We start from the raw sequence: 18,034 nt of genomic DNA on the forward strand, positions 1-18,034 counted from the left end.
TGCGCGTGCCCGCCAACCGCGCGCGTCACCACCACTGCGCGTGCCCGCCAGCCGCGCGCGACACCATCTCTGCGCGTGCCCCGCCAGTCGCACGCGGCACCCTCACTGTGCGCGCGCCCGAGCCGGCTATCACTCGGGAGGGTTCGGGATCACTCGGGAGGGTTCGGGATCACTCGGGAGGGATCGGGATCACTCGGGAGGGTTCGAGATCACTCGGGAGGGTTCGGGATCACTCGGGAATGTTCGGGATCACTCGGGAGGGATCGGGATCACTCGGGAAGGATCGGGATCACTCGGATTGTTTACAAACACCGGGACAAATTGCCGGGAATTTGAGCGCCGCCGCCGCCGCCGCCTCTGAACATTTCGGGGAATAACCCCGGATATAAACCCCGCCCTCCCTCCCCGGAGCGGCGGAAATCCCGGCGGATCCGCTAACGCCCAAAGTCCCGCTCGGCCCCGCACTCTCAGCGCCGCTGCGCCCCCCGCGGCCGCAGCGGGAAGAGCAGGAGCGCAGAGGGAGAGGCGGAGACACTGAGTGGGTGATCACGGGCACACAGCGCTCCCATTCAAACCTGCCCCACTCATTTGTGATTCACATACCCACATACATTTCTATTTAACACTTTATATTTGAATAGTTTATCAATTTTCTTTTCTTCCTGCCAAATATACAAGTTCATGTTTTCCCACATTATACCCCATTTGTCAAATTTTTGCCCACTCTCAATCTATTTATATCCCTCTGTGGACTCACTAACTCCTTTTGACATATTTGCCTTCCTATCCCACTGTCATTAGCTAATTTAGCAGTCGTACATTCAGTCTCTTCATCCAAGACATTGATATAAATGGTAAATAATTGATACCCCAGCACTGAGCCCTGTAGCATTTCACTAAATACACTTTACCAATCCAAAAAAGACCCGTTTACCCCAACTCTCTGGTTCCTGATGATATGTTACCCCCTGCACCATGTGTTCATTGTCCCACCGCTGGTGGCAGCCACCTCTACTCCACCCTTTTCTCTTCACATTTAAAAACATCTCAAAAGATTTTTAAACAAGGCTCTCCCCCTGTCAGCAGGCTTAGAATCATGGGATGATACAGCACAGGAGCCTATTCAGCCCATCATACCCAGCTGGCTCTTTGAAAGAACTATCCAATTAAGCCCTGCCCTTCCATCAAAGCCGTACAGGTTCTTTCTCCAAGATCAAATCCAATTAATCCCACCCTTTCCTGTAATTGTTGTAGTTACTTTTGTTCACTGGTTTATTTTTGCACATTCCAAATAATAGGTTTAAAGTGCTTCGTCATAGAATCCCTACAGTGCAGGAGGAGGCCATTTGGCCCATCGAGTCTGCACCAACCACAATCCCACCCAGTCCCTATCCCCACAACCCCATGCATTTACTCTAGCTAGTCCCTGACACTAAGGGGCAATTTAGCACGGCCAATCCACCTAACCCGCACATTTTTGGACTGTGGGAGGAAACCGGAGCACCCGGAGGAAACCCACGCAGACATGGGGAGAACGTGCAGACTCCACACAGACAGTGACCCAAGCCAGGATCGAACCTGGGTCCCTGGCGCTGAGGCAGCAGTGCTAACCACTGTGCCACTATACCGTCACTTCCGACACAGTAATAACTTTCGAGACTAATTTCAGATCGTTTCTTTTAAAATTGAATCTTATTCCTTTGCGGTTTTGCTGTTTTATATTTTGTCTGTCATTGTTGGGACTGATAGATTCAATTGAAGTTTGGTGATATGAATCCACAAATATAACTGGACAAAATGACGATCTCACAGACCCCTAGATTCCATCGCAGTAAGGAGGACAGTGCAGGACTGTTTGGGAATGTAAGAGGTAGTGGAACTAAAGACAATATAACTGTACAATACTATCAGAATGTATTTTTGTAAAATGTTATGTTTTACATTGAAACGAGGAGACAAGATGTGGAATGACAGAGTAGGTGCCCAGAATGAGCTCCGGATGGAGCAGATAGTTACAGGTTGCTTTACAACAACTACTTACATTTATACAGCACCTTTAATGTAATAAAACATCCCAAGGTGTTTCGCTGGAGCCTAAAGCAAAATTTGTCTCTCAGCTACATAAGGAGATTATAGAATCATAGACTCCCTACAGTGCAGGAGTCCATTCTGCCAGAGTCTGCACCAACTCTCCGAAGAGCACCGTACCCAGGCCCACACCCCTACCCAGTGCATTTTATTTATTATTGTCACATGCAGACTTACATTAATACTGCAATGAAGTTACTGTGAAAATCCCCTATACTCTAATATAGCCAATCCACCTGATCTACACATCTTTGGACACTAAGGGGCAATTTAGCATGGCCAATCCACCAAACCCGCACATCTTTGGAGTGTGGGAGGAAACCGGAGCATCCGGAGGAAACCCACGCAGACACAGGAAAACGTGCAGACTCCACACAGACAGAGATACTGGGGGAAATGGTCAAAAGTTTGGTCAGAGGTAGATTTTGAAGGAGGAATAAGCTGGAGTGGTGTAGGGAGGGAATTCCCGAGCTTTGGAGCAAAGCAGCTGAAGGCACTGCCGCCAATGGTGAGGTCCAAGAAGACAGAATTAGAGGGGCTGAGAAATGTGAGAGCAATGGAGCTGGGGAATCAGAGAAATAGGGAGGGTGTGTCCATGGAGGGACTTAAAGAAGGATCAGAACTTTTAAATTTATGGATTGCTCAACTGGGAATCAATGGAGGTCAGTGAGTACTCGGTGAGAACGAGGACACAGACGGCAGCGTTCTGGATGACTTCACCTTTATGATGGGTAGAATGTGGGAGGCCAGCCGGGAATATGTGGGAAGATTCAAGTCAGCTTTCCCTCAATGCATGGCAAATCTGCAGACAGGAGTAGCCATGTCCTAGAGGGAGATTGTCAGGACAGTCAATCTCTGAGCACTGGCACAAGGCAACATCAGGGGACAGGCAGTCTTCAGTCACCCATCACTTCTTCAGTCTGTGTAAGCGCAACTGCTTCATTCTCAGATATACTCTTCACAGTTAAAGGAAAGGTGGGGACTTCTGTTGACCATCCTGTGTTGGGTGGGAAGGGTGACAAATAAAAACGGGGTCCAAGTCCTTCCCTTCACTGTGTGGGGATCCCTGCCAGAAAGTGCACAGGAGTGAGTGTTGATAGAGGGCGGAATTGAGTCTTAGCTGTGATACACAACGTAGCTGTGTGTAAACTGAATATCCCCAACACAAAAGGGAAACTTGTGCATGATGTGGTCAGAATGCTTGTGAAGAGGAGAGGGATGACTCAGGGCAGAATATCCAATCTTTCAGAATGTTTGTGTTTTGCAGCCATATCTCTCAATCAGCAAGATCGATCACAGTGAGAACATTTATTTTTTTATCTTAAACAATAAAATATTCAACAGTTAGACCTCACCTCCAGCAAAGTCCGATTAAAATGGATTCTGTAACACCCTTTCACCTGTGATGTGAGTCGTGACGGTCTCAGTCACTCTACACACGGGAATCAGTCACAGAGCTGGGAAAATCTCCCTGGATCCCAGTGACCAAGATCCCCACCTTCCACTCACCACTTCCCCTTCGTCTGTCTCTCTCTCAACTCTCTAATCCCCTCTCTTTCCATCCCCTCCTCCTCTCTTCCAGTCTTCTCCCCTCCTTTCCTCTCTCCTCCTCTTCTCTCCAACCCCCCTGCCCTACCTCTCTTCCCCTCCCTCTGTCACTGCTCTGCATACACTCTGTTCACGGTAGAGTGGGTGGGGGGTGGGGACAGTCAGCAGCGCTGGTTAGAAAGGAGGGAGCTGAAACATTTGCAGCTTTAGTTGGCAGCTATACATCTACAGCCTCATTCACCACCTGCACCTCAAACACGTCAAACTGTGACAGGTAGTCCTCAGTCAAGGTGGAATCTGTGCATCTGTCTCGAAGTCCTCGGCTTCGCGGTCTCAAGATGGAGGTGATGCGTGCCCGCAGGCGACTCTCACGTTTCCTGCTGGCCCGCAGCTCCTTGCTGACCTTCTCAAAGGCCTCCTTCAGAGCCTCGGCCTTCATCTTCCAGACCAGCGGGCAGCCTACAGTGTAACTGTGCTCAACAGGAATGTAGGCCCCAGGCTTAGGAGGCGGGCTGGGGATGCGAGCCATGTACAAAGCAATGGGGATGGGGCCCCTGTCGTTATCCAGCTCCATTTGACAGTCAGCTGAGTGTTCAGTCGGGATGACAGGCTGAGGCGGTGAGATGTCCTTCGAGGTTTCCCCTGTATTTACAGCTCCCTCAAACTCCACGGGCTGAGAGTTCACTTCAATGAGATAAATAACAGACGGTGGCGTGGTCTCTGGGTCAGACTGGTTTGTGGAGAGCAGCATATGAGACGATGACGTTTCGTACAAGCAGACACTTTCGCTCACTTTCCCCTGAGGATCAGAGTAACCCAGGACAAAGGCAGCACCATCTAGAGATACGCCCGTCCCTGAGCTAGCGTCAGGGTTCCTGAGATCAGCAGCTGGTAGAGATCCGCAATCAAGGAGGCTGTTAGACAGACAGAAAGGGAGATTAGCTGAAGGTAGATAAAGGGAGCAGTTACCCACGGTTTCTCCCCCTGTTCTCGAGCACCCTGGGTCTGTTCCTTTTCACTGCCTCACCCCAGTGACTATTCTCCAATGCTGGGCTGACAATCACTGTCCATTGGATTTTTAGCCGACAGTGAGTCGGATCGCGACCAATACTGGCACCAGCCTGTGACCAGAAGCCCTGGCTTGCTTCTCCTTTCTCTGATCCAGTGGCTGTGGAGACTGTTGTCCTCACAGGAAACAGTTATCTCAGCACCAACCAGCTGGTCTCTAAGACCGTGCAGCCGCTGCCATTCCCACCGAGTCAGTGGGCAGAGCAATAACAGAAATGCCTCAGTTAAGATGCTGATTTTGAATAAAGAAAGCCAAGAGGGATCCTCTTGGAATGAGTGATCACAATACGGTTGAATTTCTAATACAGATGGAGGGTGAGAAAGTAGGGTCCCAAACCAGTGTCCTCTGCTTGAACATGGGGGATTACAATAGGATGAGGGCGGAGTTGGCTAATGTAGACTGGGAACACAGACTAATTGGTGGGACAGTTGAGGAACAGTGGAGGATTTTTAAGGAGATTTTTCTCAGTACTCAGCAAAAATATATTCCAGTGAAAAAGAAGGAATGTAAGAAAAGGGATAGCTAGCCATGGATAACTAAGGAAATAAAGGAGAGTATCAAATTAAAAACCAATGCATACAGAGTGGCCAAAATAAGTGGGGAACTAGAAGATTGGGAAGGCTTTAAAAAACAACAAAGAACTACTAAGAAAGCAATAAAGGAAAGATAGATTATGAAAGTAAACTAGCACAAAATATAAAAACTGATAGTAAATGTTTTTACAAATATATAAGGAAAAGAGTAGCTAAAGTAAATGTTGGACCCTTAGAAGATGAGAAGGGGGATTTAATAATGGGAAACGAGGAAATGGCCGAGGCCTTAAACAAGTTTTTTGTGTCGGTCTTCTCAGTGGAGGACACAAATAGCTTACCGAAAATTGACGGTCATGGGACTGTAGGGGGTGAGGACCTTAAAACGCTCACTATTACTAAAGAGGTAGTGCTGGGTAGGGTAATGGGACTAAAGGTAGACAAGTCCCCTGGTCCGGATGGAATGCATCCCAGGGTACTAAAAGAAACGGCAGAAGTAATAGCAAATGCATTTGTTGTAATTTATCAAAATTCACTGGACTCTGGGGAGGTACAGTAAGAGTTTTAACAACACCAGGTTAAAGTCCAACAGGTTTATTTGGTAGCAAATGCCATTAGCTTTCGGAGCGCTGCTCCTTCGTCAGATGGAGTGGAAATCTGCTCTCAAACAGGGCACAGAGACACAAAATCAAGTTACAGAATACTGATTAGAATGCGAATCTCTACAGCCAATCAGGTCTTAAAGATACAGACAATGTGAGTGGAGGGAGCATTAAGCACAGGTTAAAGAGATGTGTATTGTCTCCAGACAGGACAGCCAGTGAGATTCTGCAAGTCCAGGAGGCAAGCTGTGGGGGTTACTGATAGTGTGACATAAACCCAACATCCCGGTTTAGGCCATCCTCATGTGTGTGGAACTTGGCTATCAGTTTCTGCTCAGCGACTCTGCGCTGTCGTGTGTCGTGAAGGCCGCCTTGGAGAACGCTTACCCGAAGATCAGAGGCTGAATGCCCGTGACCGCTGAAGTGCTCCCCCACAGGAAGAGAACAGTCTTGCCTGGTGATTGTCGAGCGGTGTTCATTCATCCGTTGTCGTAGCGTCTGCATGGTTTCCCCAATGTACCATGCCTCGGGACATCCTTTCCTGCAGCGTATCAGGTAGACAACGTTGGCCAAGTTGCAAGAGTAGGTACCGTGTACCCGGTAGATGGTGTTCTCACGTGAGATGATGGCATCCGTGTCGATGATCCGGCACTTCTTGCAGAGGTTGCTGTGGCAGGCTGTGTGGTGTCGTGGTCACTGTCCCCCTGAAGGCTGGGTAGTTTGCTGCGGACAATGGTCTGTTTGAGGTTTTGCGGTTGTTTGAAGGCAAGAAGTGGGGGTGTGGGGATGGCCTTGGCGAATGAGGCTGCGGGAGTTCTTACACAAACCCCAAGAGGCCAACAGCGAACACAATGAGACAGCCAATGAACCGGAACAGCCGACAGAGAGATCCGCAGTGCAACCGAAGAGGAAAGAGTCGAATTGGACTCCTCCGGAAAGCCGCTGCCCTCGACTTGACATGTATGCCCAAGCCATCAGGAGGTGCGTCAACACCAAATTCATCAGCCGCACTCACAAGACAGCCCCGAACATCACCCAAGCACAACGCAACGCCATCCACGCTCTCAAGACCAACCGCAACATTGTCATCAAACCAGCAGACAAAGGAGGGGCCATCATCAATCTGAACAGAACGGATTACTGCAAAGAAGTGTACCGACAACTGAACAACGAGGAACACTACAGACAGTTACCCACAGATCCGACCAAAGAACACACCCGTCAACTCAACACTCTGATCAAGACCTTTGATCCGGACCTTCAAAGCACCCTCCGTGCTCTCATCCCCCGTACTCCCCGCGTCGGAGATCTCTATTGCCTCCCGAAGATACACAAGATAAACACACCCGGCCGTCCCATCGTATGGGGCAATGGGACCCTGTGCGAGAACCTCTCCGGCTATGTCGAGGGCATCCTGAAACCCATTGTACAAAGAACCCCCAGCTTTTGTCGCAACACTTCGAACTTCCTATAAAAACTTAGCACACATGGGGCAGTTGAACCAGGAGCACTCCTCATCACAATGGATGTCTCGGCACTCTACACCAGCAACCCCCACGATGATGGCATTGCTGCAGCGGCCTCAGTACTCAACGCTGACAACTGCCAGTTTCCAGATGCAATTTTACAACTCATCCGCTTCATCCTGGACCACAATGTCTTCACCTTCAACAACCAGTTCTTCATCCAGACACACGGAACAGCCATGGGGACCAAATTCGCAACATCTTCATGCACAGGTTCAAACAAGACTTCTTCACCGCACAGGACCTTCAACCGATGCTATAAGCGGTTATTGGATAGGCACATGGAGCACACCAGGATGGTAGGGAGTGGGATAGCTTGATCTTGGTTTCAGATGAAGGTCGGCACAACATCGTGGGCCGAAGGGCCTGTTCTGTGCTGTAATGTTCTATGTTCTATACACTAGATACATCGATGACATTTTCTTCCTTTGGAGTCATGGTGAACAATCACTGAAACAACTATATGATGACATCAACAAGTTCCATCCCACCATCAGACTCACCATGGACTACTCTCCGGAATCGGTTGCATTCTTGGACACATGCATCTCCATTAAGGACGGTCACCTCAGCACCTCACTGTACCGCAAGCCCACGGATAACCTCACGATGCTCCACTTCTCCAGCTTCCACCCTAAACACGTGAAAGAAGCCATCCCCTACGGACAAGCCCTCCGTATACACAGGATCTGCTCGGATGAGGAGGATCGCAACAGACACCTCCAGGCGCTGAAAGATGCCCTCATAAGAACAGGATATGGCGCTCGACTCATCGATTGACAGTTCCGACACGCCACAGCGAAAAACCGCACCGACCTCCTCAGAAGACAAACACAGGACACGGTGGACAGAGTACCCTTCGTCGTCCAGTACTTCCCCGGAGCGGAGAAGCTACGGCATCTCCTCCAGAGCCTTCAACATGTCATTGATGAAGACGAACATCTCGCCAAGGCCATCCCCACACCCCCACTTCTTGCCTTCAAACAACCGCAAAACCTCAAACAGACCATTGTCCGCAGCAAACTACCCAGCCTTCAGGAGAACAGTGACCACGACACCACACAACCCTGCCACAGCAACCTCTGCAAGAAGTGCCGGATCATCGACACGGATGCCATCATCTCACGTGAGAACACCATCTACCGGGTACACGGTACCTACTCTTGCAACTCGGCCAACGTTGTCTACCTGATACGCTGCAGGAAAGGATGTCCCGAGGCATGGTACATTGGGGAAACCATGCAGACGCTACGACAACGGATGAATGAACACCGCTCGACAATCACCAGGCAAAACTGTTCTCTTCCTGTGGGGGAGCACTTCAGCGGTCACGGGCATTCAGCCTCTGATCTTCGGGTAAGCGTTCTCCAAGGCGGCCTTCACGACACACGACAGCACAGAGTCGCTGAGCAGAAACTGATAGCCAAATTCCGCACACATGAGGATGGCCTAAACCGGGATGTTGGGTTTATGTCACACTATCAGTAACCCCCACAGCTTGCCTCCTGGACTTGCAGAATCTCACTGGCTGTCCTGTCTGGAGACAATACACATCTCTTTAACCTGTGCTTAATGCTCCCTCCACTCACATTGTCTGTATCTTTAAGACCTGATTGGCTGTAGAGATTCGCATTCTAATCAGTATTCTGTAACTTGATTTTGTGTCTCTGTGCCCTGTTTGAGAGCAGATTTCCACTCCATCTGACAAAGGAGCAGCGCTCCGAAAGCTAATGGCATTTGCTACCAAATAAATCTGTTGGACTTTAACCTGGTGTTGTTAAAACTCTTACTGTGTTTGCCCCAGTCCAACGCCGGCATCTCCACATCATGACTCTGGGGAGGTGCCAGCTGATTGGAAAACAGCGAATGTAACGCCACTGTTTAAAAAAGGAGGTAGACAAAAGGCAGGTAACTACAGGCCGGTTAGCTTAACATCCGTAGTTGGGAAAATGCTGGAATCTATCATTAAGGAAGAAATAGCAGGACACCTGGAAAAGAATGGTTCATTCAAGCAGACGCAGCATGGATTCATGAAGGGAAAGTCATGTTTGACTAATTTACTGGAATTTTTTGAGGACATAACGAGTGCGGTTGACAGAGGGGAACCGGTGGATGTGGTGTATTTAGATTTCCAGAAGGCCTTCGATAAGGTGCCTCACAAAACGTTGCTGCGTAAGATAAAGGTACACGGAGTTGGGGGTAAAGTGTTAGCGTGGATTGAGGATTGGCTATCTAATAGAAAGCAGAGAGTCGGAATAAATGGGTGCTTTTCCAGTTGGCAATCAGTGACTAGTGGCGTGCCGCAGCGATCGGTGCTGGGGCCTCAACTATTTACCATATACATAGACGATCTGGAGGAGGGACCGAGTGCAGGGTAACAAAGTTTGCGGATGACACAAAGATGAGTGGGAAAGCAAATTGCGTGGAGGACACAGAGAGTCTGCAGAGAGATTTGGATAGGCTAAGTGAGTGGGCAAGGATCTGGCAGATGGAGTATAACGTTGGCAAGTGTGAGGTTACCCACTTTGGAAGGAATAATAGTAAAATGGACTATTATTTAAATGGTGAAAAATTACAACATGCTACTGTGCAGAGGGACCTGGGGGTCCTTGTGCATGAATCACAAAAACTCAGTTTGCAGGTGCAGCAGGTAATCAAGAAGGCAAATGGAATGTTGGCCTTTATCGCGAGAGGGATGGAGTATAAAAGCAGGGAGGTCATGCTGCAACTGTACAGGGTATTGGTGAGGCCGCACCTAGAGTACTGTGTACAATTTTGGTCCCCTTATTTAAGAAAGGATATATTAGCTTTGGAGGGGGTACAGAGAAGGTTCACCAGGTTGATTCCGGAGATGAGGAGGTTAGCTTATGAGGAGAGATTGAGTAGACTGGGCCTGTACTCATTGGAGTTTAGAAGGTTGAGGGGAGATCTTATAGAGGCATATAAGATAATGAAGGGGCTAGACAGGGTAGAAGCAGCGAGGTTATTTCCACTTACAATGGAAACAAGAACTAGGGGGCATAGCCTCAAAATACGGGGGAGTCAATTTAGAACAGAGTTGAGGAGGAACTTCTTCTCCCAGAGGGTAGTGAATCTTTGGAATTCTCTGCCCAATGAAGCAGTAGAGGCTACCTCGTTAAATGTGTTTAAGTCACAGATAGATAGATTTTTAACCATTAAGGGAATTAAGGGTTATGGGGAGCGGGCGGGTAAGTGGAACTGAACCCACTATCCAATCAGCCATGATCTTGTTGAATGGCGGAGCAGGCTTGAGGGGCTAGATGGCCTCCTCCAGCTCCTATTTCTTATAGTTCTCATGTTCTTAAACACTTTCCCGCCAGCACAAACTCAGAGAATTGTGCAGTTAAAGTAAACACCAGCAGAGACTTCTCACCATTTGCTGGAGCACGCAACTCCCATCGTCTTTTCCCTGTTTGCATCACTCTGCGCCATCTTACCCTGGGGAAACGGCTGGAATATTGTGGGGACAGCATCATCTCGCAAACGGTGATAGCCACTGCGGGGAAAACACAAGGTAACGAGTGAACCTCGTCCACACATGCACACCCAAAAATTAAACAGAGCTGGCAGACTGGGGGCTTTCGGTAGCCCCCCCAAGATAGGGGGGCACTGACAGCAGACTGGGGGGGGGGGAGAGAAGGGGGTCTCACAGCAGACTGGTGGGGGGTGGGGACTTACAGCAGACTGGGGGTGGGGACTTACAGCAGACTGGGGGGGGGGTCTCACAGCAGGGTGGGGGGGTCTCACAGCAGACTGAGGGGGGTCTCACAGCAGACTGAGGGGGGTCTCACAGCAGACTGAGGGGGGTCTCACAGCAGACTGAGGGGGGTCTCACAGCAGACTGAGGGGGGTCTCACAGCAGACTGAGGGGGGTCTCACAGCAGACTGAGGGGGGTCTCACAGCAGACTGAGGGGGGTCTCACAGCAGACTGAGGGGGGTCTCACAGCAGACTGAGGGGGGTCTCACAGCAGACTGAGGGGGGTCTCACAGCAGACTGAGGGGGGTCTCACAGCAGACTGAGGGGGGTCTCACAGCAGACTGAGGGGGGTCTCACAGCAGACTGAGGGGGGTCTCACAGCAGACTGAGGGGGGTCTCTCAGCAGACTTGAGGGGGGTCTCACAGCAGACTTGAGGGGGGTCTCACAGCAGACTTGAGGGGGGTCTCACAGCAGACTTGAGGGGGGTCTCACAGCAGACTTGAGGGGGGTCTCACAGCAGACTTGAGGGGGGTCTCACAGCAGACTTGAGGGGGGTCTCACAGCAGACTTGAGGGGGGTCTCACAGCAGACTGAGGGGGGTCTCACAGCAGACTGAGGGGGGTGGGGACTCACAGCAGACTAGGTGGGGGGGGGCTCGGAGGGGCTGTGAATTACCTCAGTCCCACAAGCTCGAAGCACTGTTTCTCGAAATGTTTTGAACAGAAGTAGATGAACTGTGAGGGTGGATTCCAGGGAACTGTCCCATCCGGATTCTTCCGACAACAATTCAACAACCAGATCTCACGCTGATATCTCCCCTTCTTTGGTAATCTGAACAAAAACAAGGGAATGAAAATAAGATGTGGCCGCAGAGCAAAGCAGAACTGAATTCAGGGCACAGCGCCCTGCAAACGTGGGGCAGGTTAGCTCGCTATTAGTTCATGGGATTGTTCAGCTGTCTGCCGGAAAGTGGGTCTGACCCATAGTGCCATGGGTAGGGCAAGGGGGCAGGTCTCTAAGCCACCCTGTGCTGTCAGCACCAATCTTACCCACACCAGCCAAGCGAGCCTCCCCAAGCAGCCAGAGTTGCTGTGGCAACACACACACTGACATAAATACACAATAAACGACAAAAGGTCGTGAATGCAGCCCAATCCATCAAGCAAACCAGCCTCCCATCCATTGACTCTGTCTACACTTCCCGCTGCCTCGGGGAAAGCAACCAGCATAATTAAGGACTCCGCGCACCCCGGACATTCTCTCTTCCACCTTCTTCCTTCGGGAAAAAGATACAAAAGTCTGAGGTCACGTACCAACCGACTCAAGAACAGCTTCTTCCCTGCTGCTGTCAGACTTTTGAATGGACCTACCTCGCATTAAGTTGATCTTTCTCTACACCCTAGCTATGACTGTAACACTACATTCTGCACTCTCTCCTTTCCTTCTCTCTGAACGGTATGCTTTGTCTGTATAGCGCGCAAGAAATAATACTTTTCACTGTATACTGATACATGTGACAATAATAAATAAAATCAGCATATTTTTGTATTCTGGTGCATGAATAGTGATGGCGGAGGCTCAGGTTTTCATCGGGATCAGGAATCTCACCCACAATTACAGCCTGCCATTGGTGTGTGCAAGAAGCATCGAGACTCATACTCAGCCCACTCAAGAGGGCAGTTATCCTGAGTTGGAGGGGTGGGGGGCAATATGCCTCAGCTGGGTGGCAGCTGGGGGAATGGGGAGGGGGCAATATGCCTCAGCTGGGGAGGGTGGGGATGGGGGGGGGGGTCAATATGCCTCAGCTGGGGGGGGGTGGGGGGTGGGGATTGGGGGGGGGGGCAATATGCCTCAGCTGGGGGGGAAGGGGGTTATGATCGCTGACCTGTGAAACGTGACTCCATTGATTCTCGAATCCTTCGTGTCCCTTGATCTGCAGCCTTCGGCTGAGCAGTGTCGAGGCATCGTTCGAACCCCCCGAGGCTGCAAGAGGATGCATTGCCCTTTCAGACATAATTTCTCTCATTCTGCCAATCATCCCCCCCATCGCTACAGTTCACTGCCATCATTTGCGTCAAGCTAAAGTGCCACAGCTGACAGCCCCGACAAATCCCCCCCCCCCCTACTCTGTGCACTTATCCCATCTCCCGCAACCCTCACCATCAGCTCCCCTTCCCTTCTTTCACCCCGCACCCCCACTCTTCTCTCCCACTTTCTCCACTCCATCCCCAATTTCCATACTCTTTGCACCTCTCTCCCCGCTCCGCAGCCCACTTCTCCATTCTTCACACCTTCCTCCCCTTCTCGCTCCACCCCCCTCTTTCTCACCACCACTTTTCTCCGCCTCCCTCCATTCCCCCCTTTGTCTCTTCCCTTCCCCACCATTCAGTCTCCACTTTCTCTCTCCCCACCCCCCAGTATTTCTCCCTTTTCCTGGGTGCCTCCTCCCACCCTCCTCCCCACCTGCTCTCCTTCCTCTTCCCACACCTCACAACCCCGCCCCATCACCTTTCCCCATCACAGACCCCCTTCTCTGAACCCTCTCCCCCCCAGACTCCCTCCTCCCCTTACCCTGACTCGCCCCACCCCTCTCCCCCTCCCCCCCCCACAAACTCCCTCCTACCCCTCCCCCTGAATCCCTGCCCACCCCTCCCCCCCAGACTCCCCCTCTCCCCGCCCACCCCTCTCCCACCACACTCCGACCACCCACCCCTCTCCCCCCCCACCCCCCCCACCCACCCACCCCTCTCCCCCCCACAAACTCCCTCCTACCCCTCCCCCTGAATCCCTGCCCACCCCTCCTCCCCAGACTCCCCCTCTCCCCGCCCACCCCTCTCCCACCACACTCCGACCACCCACCCCTCTCCCCCCCCACACTCCCCGCCCACCCACCCACCCCTCTCCCCCCCCACACTCCCCGCCCACCCACCCATCCCTCTCCCCCCCACACTCCCCGCCCACCCACCCACCCCTCTCCCCCCACACTCCCCGCCCACCCACCCCTCTACCCCCCACACTCCCCGCCCACCTACCCACCCCTCTCCCCCCCACACTCCCCGCCCACCCCTCTCCCCCCCACACTCCCCGCCCACCCACCCACCCACCCCTCTCCCCCCACACTCCCCACCCCTCTCCCCCCACACTCCCCGACCACCCACCCCTCTCCCCCCCGCACCCACCCACCCCTCTCCCCCCCACACTCCCCGACCACCCACCCCTCTCCCCCCTACACTCCCCGACCACCCACCCACTCCGACCACCCGCCCCTCTCCCCCCCACACTCCCCGACCACCCGCCCCTCTCCCCCCACACTCCCCGACCACCCGCCCCTCTCCCCCCACACTCCCCGACCACCCGCCCCTCTCCCCCCACACTCCCCGACCACCCGCCCTCTCCCCCCACACTCCCCGACCACCCACCCCTCTCCCTGACCACCCTATAACTGCTACAGCTCTAACTGTAACACGACATTCTGCACTCTCTCGTTTCCTTCTCTGTGAACGGTATGCTTTGTCTGTATAGCGCGCAAGAGACAAGACTTTTCACTGTATACTGATACAGGTGACAATAATAAATCAAGTCACCCAAGACTCCCACCTGACCCCTCCCCCACAACCCACCCCTCCCGACTCCCCCTCCACGGACATCCATCCCCCCTTTCTCTGACCTCCCACCCTCCACTTCTCTGACCTCCCCCCACCACCCCACTTCTCTGACCCCCCCACACCCCCCTGTTCTCTGACCCCCCCCACACCCCCTCTTCTCTGACCCCCCCACACCCCCCTCTTCTCTGACCCCCCCACCCCCCTTCTCTGACCTCCCACCCCCCTCTTCTCTGACCCCCCACACCCCCCTCTCTCTGACCCCCCACACCCCCCTCTTCTCTGACCCCCCCACCCCCCCTTCTCTGACCTCCCACCCCCCTCTTCTCTGATCCCCCACACCCCCCCTCTTTTCTGACCCCCCCACACTTCCATTCTCTGACCCCCACACCTCCCTGTTCTCTGACCCCCCACCCCGACCTCCCATCCCCCACTTCTGACCCCCCACCCTCCCTTCTCTGACCCCACCACAACCCGTTCTGACCCCCCTGTTCTCTGACCCCCCCCCACACCCCCCTGTTCTGACCCCCACACACCCTCTTCTCTGACACCCCCCACCCCCTCTTCTCTGAACCCCCCCACCCCTCCTCTTCTCTGACCCCCTCCGTCTGACCCGCACCACCCTCCCTCTTCTCACCCCCCAACCCCCTCTCTTCTCTGACCCCCCCACCTCACCTCTGACCCCCCCCGACACACCTCCCCACTAAACCCCCCCCCCACACACCTCCCCTCTGACCCCCCTCCCCACGACACCCCCTCCCCCCGACACCCCCTCCCCTCGACACCCCCTCCCCCCGACACCCCCTCCCCCCGACACCCCCTCCCCTCTGAACCCCCCTTCCTTCCCCTCCCCTCTGACCCCCCTTCCCCTGACCCCCCCTTCCCCTGACCCCCCTGCTTTTCCCGAGCCCCCCCTCCATTTCCCGACTCCTCCCCCACTTTTCCCCTGACCCCTCCCCCCTTTTCCCCGACCCTCCCTTTTCCCCTGATCCCCCCTTTTCCCCAGACCCCCCCTTTTCCCCTGACCCCCCTTTCTCGAGCCCCCCCTTGTCCCGAGCCCCCCCTTTTCCCATGACCTCCCCCTTTCCCCTGACCCCCCCACCCCTTTCCCCTGCCCCCCCCACCCCTTTCCCCTGCCCCCCCCACCCCTTTCCCCTGACCCCCCCACCCCTTTCCCCTGACCCCCCCACCCCTTTCCCCTGACCCCCCTCCTTTTCCCGAGCCCCCCCTCCATTTCCCGACCCCTCCCCCACTTTTCCCCTGACCCCTCCCCCACTTTTCCCCTGACCCCTCCCCCCTTTTCCCGACACCCCCCCTTTTCCCGACACCCCCCCTGCCCCCCTTTTCCCCTGACCCCCCCCGACCCCCCCCTTTTCCCCTGACCCCCCCTTTCCCCTGACGACCTCCCTTTTCCCCTGACCCCCCCTTTTCCCCTGACCCCCCCCTTTTCCCCTGACACCCCCCCTGCCCCCCTTTTCCCCTGACCCTCCCTTTTCCCCTGACCCCCCCTTTTCCCCTGACGACCCCCCTTTTCCCGTGACCCCTTTTCCCCTGACGACCCCCCTTTTCCCCTGACGACCCCTTTTCCCCTGACCCCCCCTTTTTCCCTGACCCCCCCCTTTTCCCCTGACCCCCCCCTTTTCCCCTGACCCCTCCCTTTCCCCTGACCCCCCCCTTTCCCCTGACCCCCCCTTTTCCCCTGATGACCCCCCTTTTCCCCTGACGACCCCCCTTCCCCTTTCCCTGACCCCCCCTTTCCCCTGACCCCCCCCTTTCCCCTGACCCCCCCTTTTCCCCTGACACCCCCCCCTTTTCCCCTGACACCCCCCCCTTTTCCTCTGACACCCCCCTGCCCCCCTTTTCCCCTGACCCTCCCTTTTCCCCTGACACCCCCCCTTTTCCCCTGACACCCCCCCTTTTCCCCTGACACCCCCCTTTTCCCCTGACCCCCCCTTTTCCCCTGACACCCCCCCCTTTTCCCCTGACCCCCGCCTTTTCCCCTGACGCCCCCTTTTCCCCTGACACCCCCCTGCACCCCTTTTCCCCTGAACCCCCCTTTCCCCTGACCACCCCCCCTTTTCCCCTGACCCCACCCCCCCCTTTTCCCCTGACCCCACCCCCCCCTTTTCCCCTGACCCCACCCCCCCCTTTTCCCCTGACCCCACCCCCCCCTTTTCCCCTGACCCCACCCCCCCCTTTTCCCCTGACCCCACCCCCCCCTTTTCCCCTGACCCCACCCCCCCCTTTTCCCCTGACCCCACCCCCCCTTTTCCCCTGACCCCACCCCCCCCTTTTCCCCTGACCCCACCCCCTCCTTTTCCCCTGACCCCACCCCCTCCTTTTCCCCTGACCCCACCCCCCCCTTTTCCCCTGACCCCACCCCCCCCCTTTTCCCCTGACCCCACCCCCCCCTTTTCCCCTGACCCCACCCCCCCTTTTCCCCTGACCCCACCCCCCCCTTTTCCCCTGACCCCACCCCCCCCCCCTTTTCCCCTGACCCCACCCCCCCCCTTTTCCCCTGACCCCACCCCCCCCCCCTTTTCCCCTGACCCCACCCCCCCCCCTTTTCCCCTGACCCCACCCCCCCCCCTTTTCCCCTGACCCCACCCCCCCCCCTTTTCCCCTGACCCCACCCCCCCCCCTTTTCCCCTGACCCCACCCCCCCCTTTTCCCCTGACCCCACCCCCCCCCCCTTTTCCCCTGACCCCACCCCCCCCCTTTTCCCCTGACCCCACCCCCCCCCCTTTTCCCCTGACCCCACCCCCCCCCCCTTTTCCCCTGACCCCACCCCCCCCCCTTTTCCCCTGACCCCACCCCCCCTTTTCCCCTGACCCCACCCCCCCTTTTCCCCTGACCCCACCCCCCTTTTCCCCTGACCCCACCCCCCCTTTTCCCCTGACCCCACCCCCCCTTTTCCCCTGACCCCACCCCCCCTTTTCCCCTGACCCCACCCCCCCTTTTCCCCTGACCCCACCCCCCCTTTTCCCCTGACCCCACCCCCCCTTTTCCCCTGACCCCACCCCCCCTTTTCCCCTGACCCCACCCCCCTTTTCCCCTGACCCCACCCCCCCTTTTCCCCTGACCCCCCCCCTCGACTCACTCTGTCGCTGTGACCTCACTAAAATGGCCGCCAGATCATCCCTGACTTTTACGTCATCGCGCAACAACGGAAGGTTGTATTGTCCGGGAGTCTCTCTCGCTGCTCCTGCTGGGGTCAGTCTCTGCTCAATCCGGCTTTACTCTGATAGATTTTAATTTAATCCCTTTCATTTTCCGCGGCCGCACCGACACTGGGGCCGCCGAGTTGTTCCGTCGCTGCCCGAGCCCGCGCATGCGCAAACTCTCCGGC

General features: G+C 54.8%; 1 protein-coding gene across 1 annotated transcript; it reads right to left on the reverse strand.

The window, feature by feature from the left end:
* Nucleotides 1–3,381: 3,381 nt before the first annotated feature.
* thap7 (THAP domain containing 7) lies at nucleotides 3,382–18,032 on the reverse strand. Its single transcript, XM_078237411.1, has 5 exons — nucleotides 17,786–18,032; nucleotides 12,969–13,066; nucleotides 11,759–11,914; nucleotides 10,758–10,880; nucleotides 3,382–4,550 (listed from the first exon to the last, which is right to left on the reverse strand). Exons 2-5 carry the CDS (start codon nucleotides 13,046–13,048, stop codon nucleotides 3,854–3,856), a joined length of 1,056 nt encoding a protein of 351 aa, XP_078093537.1. The 5' UTR covers nucleotides 13,049–13,066; nucleotides 17,786–18,032; the 3' UTR covers nucleotides 3,382–3,853.
* Between the last annotated feature and the right edge of the window lie 2 nt (nucleotides 18,033–18,034).

The sequence above is a fragment of the Mustelus asterias genome, chromosome 21, assembly GCF_964213995.1.
Source record: "Mustelus asterias chromosome 21, sMusAst1.hap1.1, whole genome shotgun sequence".
NCBI classification, from domain to species: domain Eukaryota; kingdom Metazoa; phylum Chordata; class Chondrichthyes; order Carcharhiniformes; family Triakidae; genus Mustelus; species Mustelus asterias.